This window comes from Phodopus roborovskii, unplaced genomic scaffold, assembly GCF_943737965.1.
Source record: "Phodopus roborovskii unplaced genomic scaffold, PHOROB, whole genome shotgun sequence".
NCBI classification, from domain to species: Eukaryota; Metazoa; Chordata; class Mammalia; order Rodentia; family Cricetidae; genus Phodopus; species Phodopus roborovskii.
The window spans coordinates 1,328,536-1,345,630 of record NW_026126624.1 but is presented as its reverse complement, the minus strand read 5'-3'; the positions used below and the strand labels follow the sequence as shown (position 1 = coordinate 1,345,630).

The following is a 17,095-nucleotide window of genomic DNA, read 5'->3' as shown; positions in this document are numbered from 1 at the left end:
GCTGATGTAGGAGGGTGCCTCCTTCCTCCCTGGGCTGGCTCATCCCTGGATGTCAAAAGGAGTGAAATAGATTGGCAGGGAAATGCTTGGCCACAAAGACTAACACACTCCTAGGAGACTTAAGTAGACCACGCCCATCAAGCTATTCAAGTGGACATGAGTGAGTCATCATCTCTGGCTTCTATCCACTAAGGTGTTAATCCAACCTAGGCATTCGTAGAAATTTTGGGGTGGCTTTCTGTTTGCTGAGATGAAGTCTTGCTCTGTATCCCAAGCTGGCCAGCCTCTTCCGCCCTGGGATAACAAGCATGTGCCATCACACCTGGCTGTCACAAAAATCACATGCTGAACTCAGATGAAACAAGGATAGGACCGCAGAGTGCACATGATGGGCTCTCCATCCTCTGGGCACCTTAAGGGTCTCCAATGAGGGCTCAAAACATGAACCAGCATCTAGAAGAAGAGTAAATGAAGTGTGTGTGTGTGTGTGTGTGTGTGAGAGAGAGAGAGAGAGAGAGAGAGAGAGAGAGGGAAATGGCATGTTTCCCCAGCTTCGTTTCATTCGTATGCCTTTTCTAAATCGCCAGGACACACACACCCCTAGAAACCCCAATTCATCCCTACCCACAACCAGTGTTGACATTTGTAACCACAGAGAGTCATCTCACCAACTCCATCGGAAAACATCCAAACCCAACATACTTGTGACTCAAACGATTCTTGTTTGTTTTAAGGGTCTTTATTTAAGTGTCTGTGGTGCTGAAGTTTCATCAGGATTTGGAAGGTCACTGTCCTGCCATTCTTGCCACAGTCAGTGATGAGAGACTGGCAGCCGGATCCGTGGTGTTCACACATAAGGCAGGAGAATCCAGCTTTTCTAGATGGTACAGCTGCAGTTCTAGAACCCCTGAATGGGAGGTGGTAACCACAGGCTGAGAGGGCAGGGTGCACAGCTTGGAGGTGGCCAGCTTCCTAGAGTCACCACTGTCCTTGAGTACATGGTGAGGGCAGACAGCCACCTGCTCTGATTCCAGCCCCACCCCTCTGGCCAACAGAGCAGAAGGCTGAGAGAAGTCAACTGAGGAGCAGAGGTAACGGGAACCCAGGAGAATGGCACACCTCACGATGAGTTAGGGTTGCACAGCAACCATGCCCAGCCAGGCTCTGGAGCCAGGGTGGCCCTTTCCACCCACTGCCACAACCCCAGTCAGGAACTAGAGAGTCTGGCAGTAGGGCGGAGCTGGCCAACGTGGGGGTTTTCATCCAAAGCAATAGAGAAGGGCATCAAACAGACAAGTACACAAACACTAGGAAGGAAACAAGGCAAAAACAACAGCCACCTTCCCAGACTACTACACTCCCAGGGTCCCCAAGGCACTGCTGTTAGATTTGCACAGCATAACAGCCACAGCAATATACAAGAAGGCCAAGTGGGAGGCCTCCATTAACCTGAGCAGTTAGTCCAGGGCCTATTTCCTCTGGGCATCCCTGGGTACCCAGCTCCCAGGTGAGGTGCAATGGGCCCAGGATGGCTCACACTCCAGTCTAGTCCAACCTAGCCTGTGCTGACTTCCAACAGAGTCCCTGACAGTGTCCCTTTTTCCTTTTTCAGCCAACCAAACTACCATTCGTTTTAATTACCACTAAGATTTCTTCTTAGTATTATATCACTAAGATGGACAACACAGAAATAGGGTGGGACAGAGAAACGTTTTTTTCAGCACACACACACACACACACACACACACACACACAAATCACCAAAAGCTACCTGGCACTCTCCATCCCCATGAGAAGAGAAACAAGTGTACACACCCATTCACACACTCACCCATGTGGTGATCCCTGAAAATTTGAAATATGTTTGTGTTGTAGCCATTCCTATTTATGCTGAACCTCTTAGAAAGGGTGGGGTGGAGTGGGGTAGGGTGTGGGATGGTGGGGAACTTGTATGCCCACTCTGAAATATCACACAGCCAAAAAAAGCCAGACCTGATGATGATGATGAAAAGACTTGGGAGAGCAAGATGTCAGGATTCTGCTAGGTACATCTGAAGGTCCTTCAGGCTTTTGAAGTGTGTGTGTGTGTGTGTATGTGTGTGTGTGTGGTGTTGGTAAATGTGTGTTGGAGTCAGAAATGAACGTTGCCCATTGTTCCTCTGGAGTCATCCACCATTTCTGTGATCAGGTGTCTTCAATGGAACTCACTCATTAGGCTAGGCTGGCTGAGCAGTCAACCCAGGGTCACCTCTCTCCCCAGAGCTGATTAGAGGTGTGGAACATCATACTAGTTTTGTCTTGTTTAAATGTGAACTCTAAAGACAAAACTCATGTCCCCTGCTTACAAGGTAATCAGGTTATAGCTAAGCTATCTCCCCAGCCCTGCTTTTTAAGATTATTGATACTCCTTGTACAGTTGTTCTAGAAAGATTCTTTGAAATCAATGTTCCCATCTTCGCCTCTTAAGAAGGTAGAAAACCCCTCAAGGAAGGCATGCAAAGAGCATCTCCAAGGGGTATCCAAGGGTGGCTGAGGTGACTTGCATCTGGAGACTGGGGACAAGTTTGATGGCGACATTCCAAGCAGGTGCTGGACACACAAGAGTGGAGCCAGAGTTTCATAAATAACATTGGTTTTGGTTTCAACACCTCAGGTGAGAGATGGTGCCCAGTCTGCAGCCGACCAGCTTCCCCCAGGAAGGATGCGGACACGCCCAAACAGTTTTACCTGAAAGAAGAGGAAGGAGAGTCATCACTCGGGAAGAGCAGTGAAGCCACAAGACTCCTCCCACGCAGTTTCTACCCCTTGGATCTCACTGTCACACTCCATCCCTTTTCCTATTCCTGCCATCTGAGCAGTTAACTTCATCATTGTTGTCATCATTGTCCTCAACAGCCCTTAACGTGTTCCTTAACCGTGGGGCTTTTTAATGGGCTGTCTGAAAGGCATGTTCCATTCTCCTATTAACTCTGCCCTTCAGCTCTCACACGAAACTCCCTCCCTCCACACACAGCCCCCACACCCCTTAGAACACAAGCTGTTTCCTCCTTAAATCCCTCCTCCTAGACCTCCTACAGGTGTTCAGGCCAAGTGTCAACAAAGCATTGCTTCAAAATTTACCCAAGAGTAACTATTTTAAAGCGTGTAGATCTTGTCAACTATGAACCCCGTTGTCATGACAGTACAGAATGCCTGGTGGTGGCTGTGTTCCGATAAAACTTTATGGGCTCTGAAATCTGAATTACATTGGACTGTTATGCATCCTGAAATATTGTTCTTCCTTTTGATTCTTTTTCAAACATGGAAATGTAGAGATTGGAACTGGGCATGCATGTTGGCACCGGTCTATAATCCCAGAAGCTAGGTGACAGAGGCAAGGAGTTTAAGAAAAGCCTTGGACTTCACAGTGAGACCTGGGTGCACACAGAACAAGTAGAACCCATACTCGCCTGTTAACTATTGTTACAGTCTGGGATCCACAATGTCTCCCCTCAGCCCGCTGAGTTAGAAGGATCGGCACTGTTGAAAGGCAGCAGAACCTTCAGGGGTGAGGCCCAATGGGAGGCCTCCAGGTCACTAGAGACACACAGGAATTATGGGATTCCAATCTTTCCCTCCCTCTTGTTCCCTGGCTCCTACGTGTGGTGAGAGGTTTCGTGCTACCACACCCACAGGGCAAACCATGGACTGAAACTTCCAACTCTGAGCCAAAAGAAACCTTCAAGTTGTTGTCTTGGGTACTTTGTTACAGTAACATAGACCATAGACCCGATGAGTGCAACATGGGTTTGGCCACAGTTTGAGGAGCTGGACCTGCGTAAGCATGTGAACAGGCAGGGTCCATGCATGAGCCTGCTCATCTCCAAACTGCAGCTCTAAAGCAGGGAGGACAATAGCAGGGACACATGAACGCTTACACGCTGTGTCAAAGGGGCTATGAAGAGGGGAAACAGACCCATTAAAGCTGCTTCCTCCATCAGCATTGGACCTTGCACAATCACCCATGACAGACAAAGGTGTAACAGAATTCAAGATCCGGGGATGGTTTCAGAATCAGGCCAGTGTACAGACCGATCTCCACAATGACATCACAACAAAGCAATGGTGGCTTGCTGGCCCCAGCCAGAGCTGGTAGATAGGGACAGCACAGGGATACACTGAACAACCAACATGTGGTACTGTCACCTGCCTGGGTGCTCAAGTCCAATTGCCAGATGACCCTCTCCCACCATCTCACAAAGGTCCCAGAAGTATCTGCATGGAACCTCTGGCAGGTCTTGTACCTTCCACCCTAAGAGCTGCTTACAACCAAGCCCCATACCTGTAGGAATAATCAGCCACATGTAGGCACAGGAGAGCTGCAGTGCAAAGGGGAACCCAGCTCTCATCATCAACTCCTTTCACAGCGCTAAACCCTGAGGACATGAGGCGGGCAGAGGCACCTCCAGAATCAACCATCCCCAAGCTCCTTATGAAGGAAAAGCAGCCATAAGACATTGCCTCTGGGAAGGTATTAACACCTTCATTTAAGATGCACTGAGTCCAGACCTCAACCTTAGATGGGGTGGGGTGGGCTCAACCTTAGATGGGGTGGGGTGGGGGGGCAGTCAGCTCTGTTTCCACTTCAGCTCTCCAGGGGTCCGAGGGCTCTAGAGAATAGAGCAGGCACAGTCTCCTATGCCGAGGTCATGCCACTGGTGTCTAACATTCCTGCAGGAAACTCTAGCCACAAAGTGGGGAGGGGAAAGCAAGCCTGCTGGTCCACACCCTGGAGGAGACACACTGTTTCCACACATAGGAAAGCCCATCTCAGCAAGAGGCAGGGCTAGTGGGGACAGCAGCAGCCTGGTACCTTGGGTGGGTTTTCCCAGCAGCTGGGTACCTTGGGCTGCACTCAACACAGCTTCTAGGCTGCTTGCCATACGACCAGGGATGTCCTCCAGGGATGCCTAGGAGGTGTAACAAAAGTCTCCCCTAAAAAACAAGGGATTTGCAGAGATGCAAAACACTGACTGCAATTGTGCACCAGGCCGGTCAAGCACAAAACAGAAGTGAAATCCAAACACCTCCTGGAATATGCAACCATTCCAAAACTCCAGGGCTCTTTCCTCCACATACAAAGAAGGCTGCTGAGCTGGGGCTGTAGCTCAGTGGTAGAGTGCTTGGCTAGCATGCATGAGCATCCTAGGTTTGATACCCAGCACTGGGTGGGAGGTGCTGCACAGAAGCCTCCCTAGCCTGTGACCTCTTCTCTATATGACGAGAAACTTGGGGGAAATGAACCTGGCTGATCCACATGGGCTCCAGGTCATGAAATGTGATCCGAAAGTAAGAGGCATCCGACCGACCCACCTCACTACCCTGGTACCAAACACATGATGTCCCTCTCCACTCCATCATAAAATAACCCAAAGCCATGATTCATCCACATCCAGTTTCAAGGAGTGTGCTTCCTGGAGAGAACCAGAAACATTTGGTGGACAGGAAAAAGTCTCTTCAAATAGGTGTGTAGAAAAGTCCTTAAAAACACGACATGAAACAGGAAAGTAACCTTAAAAACCTTCATTCTTTCATATTTATTGACATGAGAAAGCTGTTCACAAATGTGCCATTCAGGGGGGAAAGTGCCCCCAAATCAGCCTTTGTAACATGGGCCTGTTTCAAAAGAAAAAGAAAAACCCACAGTTGTGTGCTCACACACTCCCTAATGGCTACTACTAAGTGGTGAGATGACAGTGGATTCATGTCCCCCACTTCTCACCCATAGTTCCTATAAACCTGCACATTAGGAAAAGCTACTTAGCCTCCCAGCGCTGGGTCAGTCTTTTCTGGACTGGCACCCTTTGTGCCTGACTGACTCATCCCCAAGTTCATTCACATCCTCATTCCACTTCAACCACAAACAGCAGGAGCTTACATGGGAGCTCCCTGAAATCATTCGGTTCTTCAGGATGGGGGGTCTGGGGGGGCTGGCAATAGTCCTGAATGTCTACAGTACAGGCTGCCACAGAAAAAATGCCGATTCCATCTGGGAAGTTTGACAATGACTGAATGGGTTATACACTCAGTGGAAAAATAGAATGTGCTCAAAGAAGGCTGAGGGATGGTGTACTGGCTGGTTTTGTGTGTCAACCTGACACAAGCTAGAGTCATGAGGAAGGAGCCTCAGCTGAGGAAATGCCTCTGTGAGATCCAGCTGTGAGGCATTTTCTCATTTGGTGGTCAATGGGGGAGGGCCCAGCCCATGGCAGGTGGTGCCATCCCTGGGCTGCTTGCTGGTCCAGGGTTCTATAAGAAGGTGGGCTGAGCAAGACATGCCCTCTGCATCAGCTCCTGCCTCTGGGATCCTGTCCTGACTTCCTGCAGTGATGAACAGCAATGCTGAAGTGTAAGCCAAGTAAACCCTGTCCTCCCCAACTTGCTTTTTGGTCATGGTGTTTTTTCACAGCAATAGAAACCCTGACTAAGACAGACAGGATACAGATATCAACCGAAAACTGATAATAGTCACAGAGGGCATCTAAAAAGCCCTAGGATGAGTCTACATGTAGAGTGATAAAAATGAAATGTATATCCTGCAAGACCGAGCCAGGGGAAAAATGAGAAAATAACATTAAATTTTAAATAATAATGCAAAAGAGCCAGGCATGGTGGCACACACATTTAACCCCAGCATTTGAGAGGCAGAAGCAGGCAGATCTCTGCAAAGTCAAGGCCAGCCAGGAACTACACAGAGAATCTATCTTTCAAAAAAGCAAAGAAAGGCCATAGCTACTCATATGACAAACATTTACAAATTTAAAGGAGGAGAATGTTGGGAACAACACACAAAAACAGGTTTGTAAATGGAAATGAACAAAATGCCCCAAAACTACTTTTGATTAAAACTGACCCAAGAAAAAAATAAAGACTGAATATTCTTGGAACTATTCACGGAACTGGATGTTACTGATCCTAAAAGTTTCATGCAGACTGCCTCAGGTGCAGCCAGTTTTTAGTATGCTCTACTAAACACTTAGGAAACAAACAGTTCCAATCTGATTCAAACTAGTCCAGAGAAGGAAAATAAGGAAACATGCTACCCTAAAAGTTATGAGGCCAGCATAACTTTTACCAGAGCCTGGCAAAAAGAGTAAAAACAAAACAAAAAAACCAACAGGCCAATCACCATTCCCTAGGGAAAGGAAGCCTTGTACATACAGTACAATGCACATAGAAAGGTAACACATGACCAAGCTCTCTTAACTTCCCAATACTGATCTGACTGTATATTAGAAATCTAATGAATATAGATTCACTATCACAATGGGTCAAAGGAAAAGGTATGACCTGCTCAAGAGAGCTAGAGAAAGGAATAAAATTCAGAAGCAACACACAGAGATAGAGGAAAACTCCATGTAGCAACCCAACAGCAAACCTCACTCTGTGGTCCAATATTGAATGTATACCCTTTTAAAGGCCACAAGCACAAGGCAGATAGAGAGCTGACTGGTATAAACTTCTGAAACCTAAAAGCTCACACACACACACACACCTCCTCCAGCAAGGCCACACCTCCTCATCCTTCCCAAACAGTTCCATCCACTGAGGACTAAGTCTTCACACACATGAGCCTACGAGGGCCATTCTCATTCAAACCAAACAGACCCACATGGTAGAATGAGAGAACGAACTCCTGCAAAGTGCCACACCCCCTCCACGCACATCCCGCAGCATGTGGGCATTCTTGCTAGTGTGCACACATGCATGGACGTGGACATACACAAATAATTTTTAAATAAAATAAGGCTATCAGAGGTAAGGTTACAAATGTAGTGCCACTGTTTATAGAGGAACCTGTTTTTGAGGCTATTTCCAAAGTGACAACAGAGGGAGCCAGACTGCCCAGGAGCACATACTCAGCATGGAGACTAGGGCTCACAATGGCCAACAGCTTAGAGTACAGAATTAATACAATGGATTTGCTGGGTTCTGAGTTTCTGCCTAGAATAGAAAAAGCACACCAAGAGGCTGGGGGAAGCAAACCCAGATCCTGTATCAGACATCACCAGGTCCCAAAAAGGGTGTGCCTGTAAAATGCCAGTATGCAGTACAGTTTCCTCTCATCCTTGATTCTCACTCTTGCATCAGGCCATGGGGGAACTTGGACTTTCAAAAAAAAGCAAAAGTATTTCTCCTACCCGAGTACCTACCAAATGGTTCAGTTTTATCAGTGTTTGATGAGTTTCAGAGATAGCAGCCACTCCAATCTAGAACTGACAATCAGCCCAGAAAGGCAACTCGGTCCAGTTTGAAGAACTGAGACCAAGTGTGACTGTATTTTGGGCTATAGTAACACTGACATCCAGGCCCTCAAAGAATAGATCCCTTCCCCATCTCCCAATCTAGATAGAATTTCTAAACAGATACTATAATACCTTGTTTAAGTCCCCTGACCAGTTATTTGAAGTGTGTGTGTGTGTGTGTGTGTGTGTGTGTGTGTGTGTGTGTGTGTGTGTGTGTGTGTGTGTGTGTGTGTATCAGGCCAGCCCTGAACTCAAAATCTCCTGCTTCAGTCTCCTGAGTGTTGGAACTATAGCCATGTCCAGATTAGGGACTTTTCTTACTTAGAGACATGTGAAAATAGAAAAAACCCAGACCATTCTCTCATGACTCTCACAGAATCAGTTCAGTCACCCAATGTATTAGTTACTTTTCTCTTAGTTGTGATAATGAGAAAATACTTAGCAAAAATAATTGTGCCTTACATCGCTTTAACACAAGCTAGAGTCATCTGGGAAGGGGGATTCTCACACCAGACCAGCCTTTAGTACATCCCCTTGAATGATCATTGATGATTGATATGGGAGGACCCAGCTTGCTGTGGGTGGTGCTACCCCTGGGCTGGTGTCCTGGGTTCTATAAGAAAGCAGACTAAGCAAGTCATGAGGAGCAAGGCAGTGAGCAGCACCCCTCCATGGCCTCTGCTTCAGTCCCTGCCCTGACTTCCTCAGCTAAGGAACTATATGCTACAATATGAAATAAACCCTTTCCTCCCCAGGTTGTTTTTGATCGATGTGTTAGCAGAGCAATAGAGACCCTAACTAGGACAACAACTAAAGGAAGAGAGCTGGTTTGATTCACGGTTTGAGGGTACAGGCCAGCAGGGCAGAGACAGCATGGCAGCAGGAGCATGAGACAGCTGGCCACATGGCATTCACAGTCAGAAAGCAGAGAGGTGGATGCTGGTACTCAGCTCAGCTCCTCCTTTTCATCCAATCCAGGACCCCAACCCATGGGATAAATGTGCTGATCACATTTAAGACAGGTCTTCTTCTCAGTCTAGAAACTCCCTCACAGACTTGGCAAGAGATCTGTCCCCATGGTGATGCTGGAGCCTTTCAAGCTAACAGTCAATACTAAGGATCACACCTAATATGAATAAGATTCTAACAGTGGCTCTGAATCAAGAAGAAAAAAAAAAAAGTACAAAGGCTGGCAAGATGGTTCATGAATCCACATAACACAAGGAGGGAATCAACTCCAAAAAGTTGTTCTCTAGCTCCAAATACATTCAGTGGCATGTGCCTGTGTGCAGGCATACATACATACACACATGCCTATCATACGTGCATCAGTAGTATTCATAATCCACTCCATTAAGGTTCCACATTGCACAATGTGTCACAGGCCTGCGGGAGGACTCAGACCCTTTCTAGTGTGAATAATAATGAAAGGCAGGAAGCACACTGCACCGTATGGTGACACACATCGGTAATCCCAACACTCTGGAGATGGAAGCGAGAGAGCCGCCATGAGTTTTACACAGCAAGTTCCAGGACAGCCCAGGTTATGTGACTCTGTCTCAAACAAAAAATAAAAACATAACAAAAAAAAATACAAGTGAAGTCTGGAAAGATGGCCTGGTAGAAGCCTGCTATGCAAGCCTGGTGACCTGAGTTTAACCATAAACTCAGGTATAAGGAGAGAGCAACGTGGTCCTCTGACCTCCACATATATGTACTATGACACGTGTACACATGCACACACACCTCTACACACCTTTTGAAATATATAAGTGGGGATACCTTTTAAAATGACATGATTTTCTTTTCTGTGTCTATGTACTGACTGAGATGAGTAAGTGACTTAGCAATAAAACCAGTACAGTCATTAATAATGCTACACACGTATTATTTTGTAGTGTAACTGAATGTTACTAGTCACTCTCTCCCTGACAAAATACAGGTCATGGGTTTCTTCCTACTCTGATATATAGAATCAGTTTCAATGTGTGACTGTTCCTTATAAAATTTAAATGTACCAGGTGTGGTGGCTCACCCCTTTAATCCCAGCACTTGGGAGGCAGTGGCAGGAGGATCCTTAAGTTCGAGGCCATCCTGGTCTACAAAGCAAGTTCTAGAACAGCTGGGTAGACAGAGAGAAAATGCCCCCCCTCTCTCTCATACACAAACACACACACACACACACACACACACACACACACACACACACACACACACACAAACTCTGTTTCTGAAGCTAATATGTCAGGAAGCAACCATGATAGTGCAGACCTGTTTTTAACCTACCAGTCCTGCTCTTCTGGACTCTGGGGTACTGTTACTAAGGCAGTGATGGGAACAGGTCCCACCACAATAAGAGCATCTCAAAGCCTAACACTTAATGAAAGCACAAGGACACTGTGGCTGAACCATCCTACCAGACACAGCCTGGGAGGAAGCCTCTATCCCCAGCACACACCTATACTTGATGTCAAATACCGTGGCGTCCTCGTCCTCATCGTCCTCCTCGTTCAGTGGGGCCATCTCCACACGCTCAGCAGGAGTGGTGATGATGTCATACTTTCGGGTCTTCTTCAACCTCTTTCCCATCCTGGAGGAGGAGAAGCATATTTGTGATGCCTGTGAGAGATGCTGATGAAGCCAAGTCTCCACACAGATGAAGCAGCTTGTGCTGAGACAAGTTCACTTCCTGACATCTGCAGACAAAGCTTGCTACCACCTCCAGACAGATGCTGCAGCTGTACCCAGAAGACTTGGTTAAGGTCCCAGAAGCTGGGGGCTAGAGGGAGACCTCGGGGTATAGAACTTGTTGTGCAAGCATGGAGACTGGGGTTTGAATTGCCAGCACTCACCCTCAGCGGCAAGGGAAAGGTCAAATGCCAGATGAGTATAATGGCCCTCCTGAAATTTCAGCACTCAGAAGCCAGACAGGGAATCCCTGGAGCAAGAGGGCTGCAGGTGGGCATGAGGGGACAGGAAGATTGAGTCAGAGAAAGAATAGAGGAGAGCAAGAAAAGAGATACCATAATAGAGGGAGCCATTAGATTTAAAGAGAAATCTGGCATTAGAGAAAGGTCCAGAGCTATACTAGGATGACCCCAACTAACAATCTAAGCAGTAATGGAGAGGCTACCTTAAATACCCTTCCCTAATAATGAGATTGATTATTATATGCCAGCCTAGAGCCCTCATCCAGTAGCTGATGGAAGCAGAAGCAGACACCCACAGCTAAACAATGAGCCAAACTCTTGGAATCCAGTTGCAGAGGAGGAGTAGTGATGAGCAAAGGGGTCAAGACCAGGCTGGAGAAACCCACAGAAATTGCTGACCTGAACAAGGGGAAGCTCATGGACTCCAGTCTGATAGCTGGGAAACCCAAACCCCCTGAATGAGTGTGTGTGTGTTAGGGGGACTGAGCAGTCTATGGGGCTGCTGATAAGTATTTATCCCTAGTATATGGTATTTGGGAGCCCATTCCACATAGAGGGATACTCCCTCAGCCTAGACACATGGGGGAGGGCCTAGGCTCTGTTCCAAATGATCTGACAGACTTTGAAGATTCTCCATGGAAGGCCTCACCCTCCCTGGGGAGAAGAAAGGGGATGGGACTGGAGGCTGGCCAGTAGGGCAGGGGAGGAGGGGAAGAGGGGAGGGAGAAGGAACTGGCGTTGACTGTAAAACAAGCTTGTTTCTAATTTTAATTAAAAAATTAAAAAAAAAAAAAGAGGGCTCCAGGCTGGACTAGCCCAAGAGGTAAGCTCCCAGTTCAGCAAGAAAGCGTGCCTCACAAACTAGAAAGCAATTGAGGAAGAACCCACAATGGACACTCATGCAACACATACACATAACCCACAGATATGTACATACATACATATGCACATACTCCACAGATAAACATACACATACCCCACACATACACACACCCCAGGTGTTCACAGTGTCCATAGGACTAAGTTACCAACACCCTAACCCTTCCTATCTTCCCAAAGCAGAGCTATTTGAGTACCAACAACTCAATAACTGAGAGAAATACAACTCAAATGCAGCAGTTCAAAAAGGTAAAATTCATGCAAAGCAAATGCATTGGGAACAAAAGATCAAATCATTCTCTGAGGACAAGAGAAGGATAGCCTGGCCAGAGATGCAAGCACCACCCTATGGAATCTGGGACAAAGCCCAGACAAGTTCCTTCAGTTTCCTTATATATAAAATGGGATAGGAGCACTCTTCCTCAAAGGTGAGGGATGGTCTCTGAGGCAACTGATGTCCTTAACAAGCCTGCATACAGGAGGCTCTTGATATAAGTTAGTTTGAGTTGATAATGACAAATATAGAAACCGCACATGCTCCAGCCTCTACCCTAAGATTAGGACCTGTGAAAATGAGTCAGTATTCCTTCCATGCCAAAGGTTATACTACTATGCTATTTTTTACCAATGGATAATATGGTAGAGGGACATGGTGGGCCACAGGAAAAAAGCTAACATGAGCCCCTAGCATATGACTCCTTGCATGAAGATTGCAATATTTTTCAGGGAGTGTCTGGAAGATGCATGATGCCACCCAAGGAAAGTCCTCTACTAATGACCACCGATGCTCTCTGAGCCTGCTCCTCTGTGGTTTTACATCTGTCCCCAATGCTTTGTATTCTCTGCCAGCCTCCTCTTAAGGATGCTCTCTATGAAAACGCAGCCAATCCAAACATCCTAAGTAGGGCACTGAAGAGTCTTCCCGCAGATGGCGGGCGGTTCCCCTGAGACCACTTGTCAAAGACACCAGCAGATCTTTTTCCCTCTTGCCAAGAGAAATTCACTCAAGTTCTCAAAAAGCATCAAAACAGAAACTCACTTTTAGGTCCTCTAAAAATGTCTTAGGAACAGCAACATGCTCTTGGCTTACCTACTACAAATTACCAAAAATAGGACTTACCAAGCTGTCATGTCATTTACGTAGTAAATTTTAGCACTGAGCTCTAGCATAAGTCAACCTATGCGATGTATAGTGCCTGCTTGACCATGTATTTCAGGTTTTCTCTAGATTGAAATATTCCTTAAGGAGGGGAGGTGGGAAGCTGGGGGAACTCACAAGCTACAAGCGAGTTTAAGCCTCGTAAGGCTCCTTCCCCAAAGTACATAAGTAGTGAATAGTTGCTGGAGGTAGGTGACATTTCCATGGCCTTGATGCCTACAAGCTGCAGGGAACTCCAGATGTGCAAAGTGGAACATGCTCTTCCATGGTGCAGCTGCCTCTAAGTCACCCATGTTCCTCTAAGTAACTCTAATAAATTCACTGGTCACAAAGATAGGCTTACATAAAATAACTCCTTCTATCTGTTGTTAGGGCCCTATCTGTGTGTGTGTGTGTGTGTGTGTGTGTGTGTGTGTGTGTGTTCTCCTAGAAGTCATGCAACAGCACAGACAGAGGGAAGACCTTGGCAAATAAGAACCTAGCAACAAAATGCAGCAACCTGAAGCCTCGCTGCAGAGTAATGCTTCCTCCCAGCTGTCTTCACAGGTATGCTCATGGGCACAAATGTGTCTACCTGGATTCCAAAATTAGGATGAAGAATGGTGCAAATGCTATACCTCACAGCAAGGCAGTAAACCAAAGGGACATAGCTGGCCGCCTTGCCATAATGAGATCCTGAGTGCCTGAGATTTACAGGCTGGGCTTGCAAAACCACTAGCTTACAGCTCTAGGCTCCTAGAACCAGAGGCTGTGGCCCTAAGCTTTCAAAGCCACAGACTTTTGATGTAGGTGTTCTGAGCTTTGACTGGCAGCAGACTGGTATTTGGCTGATGTGCACTCCTGACTATCAGGTGTTGAGATGATCAGCTTTTAACCCTGGACAGCTCTCAGGGGAAGTGTGATTTTCAGCTTTCCTATCTTCTCACCTTCAGTAGCCCCAGCTTTCTATAATGCCTGCTTCAGGCCACCCTCTGAAATCCCACAACTGCCTTCTTGCTACCTTTGGGTGGATAGGTGCAAGCAGCCCAGCCAATACAAGATCATTTGAAAGAAGTCTTTACTGGGCCGAATGTTGGAATGTGATGGGGGCCTGCAGGAGAAAGACTCCCAGACCAGCCCCCAAAGCAGTGGGAAACAGTCTGCTTATACAGGCAGAAGAAAAGCACAGCAAGCTCACACACCGATTATAGTTCCACCAGTGGGCCCTTCCATATTACTGGAACTAACCACAGGCTTCACGTGAGAGGAATTGTAGACTTCCAGGTGAAGAGCTGGGGGAGTGCCGTCCCCTCCTATCCTGAGTGAGAATAGCTGCAAGGTGGGAAGCAGCATCCAGAATCCATCTGGGATTGTCTCGCCTGGAGCAGAATCTTCCAAACACAATGCACATTGCACCAATGGTCTTGGCTGGCAGAAGCCCTCCTGAACCAGAGCTCTGTGGCTTCAGCAGCAGCCTTCCTTGTGGCTGGCTTGTAATTTCTTCAGGGTACAAAAAAGCAGCTGGGAATGACAGCCTATGCATGGAAAAGCTGCTCCAGCCAGCCACAGTAGCACATACCTGGTAATATCAATACTCGGGAGACAGAGGCAGATGGGTCAGGATTGCTACAAGTTGAAGATTAGCCTGTACTTACCCTAAGACCCTAACTCAGAATAACGGAGGTGAGATAGGAGGAGCCTACTTCATCAGCAGTCCCTCGATCAAAGCAGCTAGGCACAAGGGAAGATTCTGACAGATATTCCTCTAAGGGTACAACAAGGATGACCTCAGTAGCTTAGTTTATATGAAAAAGTAAACCCTGAATGGTGCGTATATAATGACATTAACAGTCTTAATAGTCAAATACCCTTAGGGAGGGAGCACTTGTCCTCCTGTCTGTCTCAGTCTTACCAGTGACTCAGGGAGCAACCTATGTTCAAAAACAACAGTGCAAGTCAGATCAACACTCCAACAAAATTCTTATCTCTCCACCTGCACTACCCAAAGGGAAGATAATCTTTACGTTCTGTTCCTCGTCACTGCCAGCTCCAACTCCAGTACCTGATTGGGAAGTGTAAGCTCAGCAATGGCTCCAAATTCCACAAGTCATCCAAGACCAACTGACAGGGGAAGCCACCCTTGCTCTAATCCCTCAGGAGGAAGGTCTGATTCCGTCCATGAAGACTCAACCTTCCTCAGGAAGCCAATCCAACACCCCCCCACCCCTTAGATGATCCACAGCTGTCTGGGGGTACATGTGGCTTTGAGAATCAGTGAGGCCCCTACTCTGTTTGCTATGACACAGGCCTGGGCAGAAGATGCATCTGAAGTGTTTAGAGAAGGAAATGTCCCTGAACCCAAGGACTTGAGAAAGCCACCTGTACACACTCAAAATAGCCATGCCCAGATGGCTTCAGACTGAGGAGTCTCAGGGCTGTGTTTCCAGATATGGTGAACTCTGCAGTATGCAAGCCCTGATCTACAAACTTCAGTGTGCATGTGTAATGTGGCATATTCTTTCGTACTGATTCTGGGAAGGAGGTCCCTGTACAGCTCTGGCTGACCTGGAACTCACTCCATAGACCAGGCTGGCCTTGAACTCACAGAGATCCACCTGCCCCTGCCTCCCAGGTGCTGGGGTTAAAGGGATGTGCCACCACCATCCATCAAGGCCTTATATATTTACCATGGGAGATTAGGAAAAACAACATCAACCTGGAGACCTCAAAAACTCAAAACAGAATCATGAACCCCAAGATGATACCAAGGATGTAATAGGAAATATTATATGTAAAATGACGGGGCTACAGACACCCAGACACATGGATACACATTACCCCAGGTATTTCTGAATGGATATAACATCTAAAGTAGATAGATTAAATAAAGCTGGGGCTGGAAAGATGGTGCAGTGGTTAAGAATACCGGCAGCTTTTCCAGAGGACATGGGTTCAATTCCCAGCACCCACATGGCAGCTCATAACTGTCTGTAGCTCCAGTTCCAGGGGACCCAATACCCATATGCAGACATATTTTCAGGCAAAACACCATTGCATGTGAAATAAAAATAAATAAATCACTTTAAACTTTTTTAAATAAGTCAGCTGTCCTCCACGTGAGTGGGCCTCACTCACTTGAGGCCTGAGTAAAACAAAAGGCAGACTCTTCCTTGAGGAATAAAGGGAAGTCTTCCTACCCATCAGACATCAGGGTGCAGGGAAAGGTGGGTGTTTCTTCATTTGTTTTGTTATATTGGTTTCTAAGGGAGTCTTGCTATGTATCTCAAACTCACCTCAAGACTCACATCCTCCTGCCTCCATTTCAAGGAAGTGTTACTACCCCACACAGCCAGATATACTGCCCTTAGATTCACGAAACAATGGCTGCTTCTCAGCCTTAAGTGTGTCTGCACTCAGACCAGAACCTAGGAGGTAGAAAGATGGCTCAGTGACTAAGAGCACTGGTTGCTTTTCCAGAGGACCTGGGTTCAATTCCTAGCACCCACATAGCTGGTCACTACTGTCTGTAACTCCAGTTCCAAAGGAACCAACACTTCACACAGACATAAATGTAGGCAAAGTAATTAACTAATTGGAAAAAAATCCCTGCTCAGCATCACTAAAACTAAGCAGGAGGAGACCCACATGCCTGCTTGTCCAGGGACCCTGCCCTTAGGCACCTTGTAGTGCTAGATGGTTGAGCACTATTACCATAGGCAGACATGTGGTGGAGTGTGGGAGAGAGAGAGAGAGAGAGAGAGAGAGAGAGAGAGAGAGAGAGAGAATTGTTCATGTCCTGTGTAGAGAGGCAGATCTGAAGAGGTGAAAGTGATGAGGGGGCTGAGGTGGGTGGCCTGCTTGCC

At 47.0% G+C, this 17,095-nt stretch overlaps 1 protein-coding gene across 1 annotated transcript in view; it reads right to left on the bottom strand.

Moving 5' to 3' along the window:
• Nucleotides 1–717: 717 nt before the first annotated feature.
• The window catches only part of Fam174b (family with sequence similarity 174 member B), a 39,969-nt gene continuing 23,591 nt past the window's right edge, over nt 718–17,095 (bottom strand). The window contains exons 2-3 of the mRNA XM_051206523.1: nt 10,744–10,875; nt 718–2,727 (exon numbers count right to left, since the gene is read on the bottom strand). Of these exons, the coding sequence (XP_051062480.1) occupies nt 2,724–2,727; nt 10,744–10,875 (136 nt within the window). The 3' untranslated portion in view covers nt 718–2,723. The remainder of the gene's footprint in view (nt 2,728–10,743; nt 10,876–17,095) is intronic.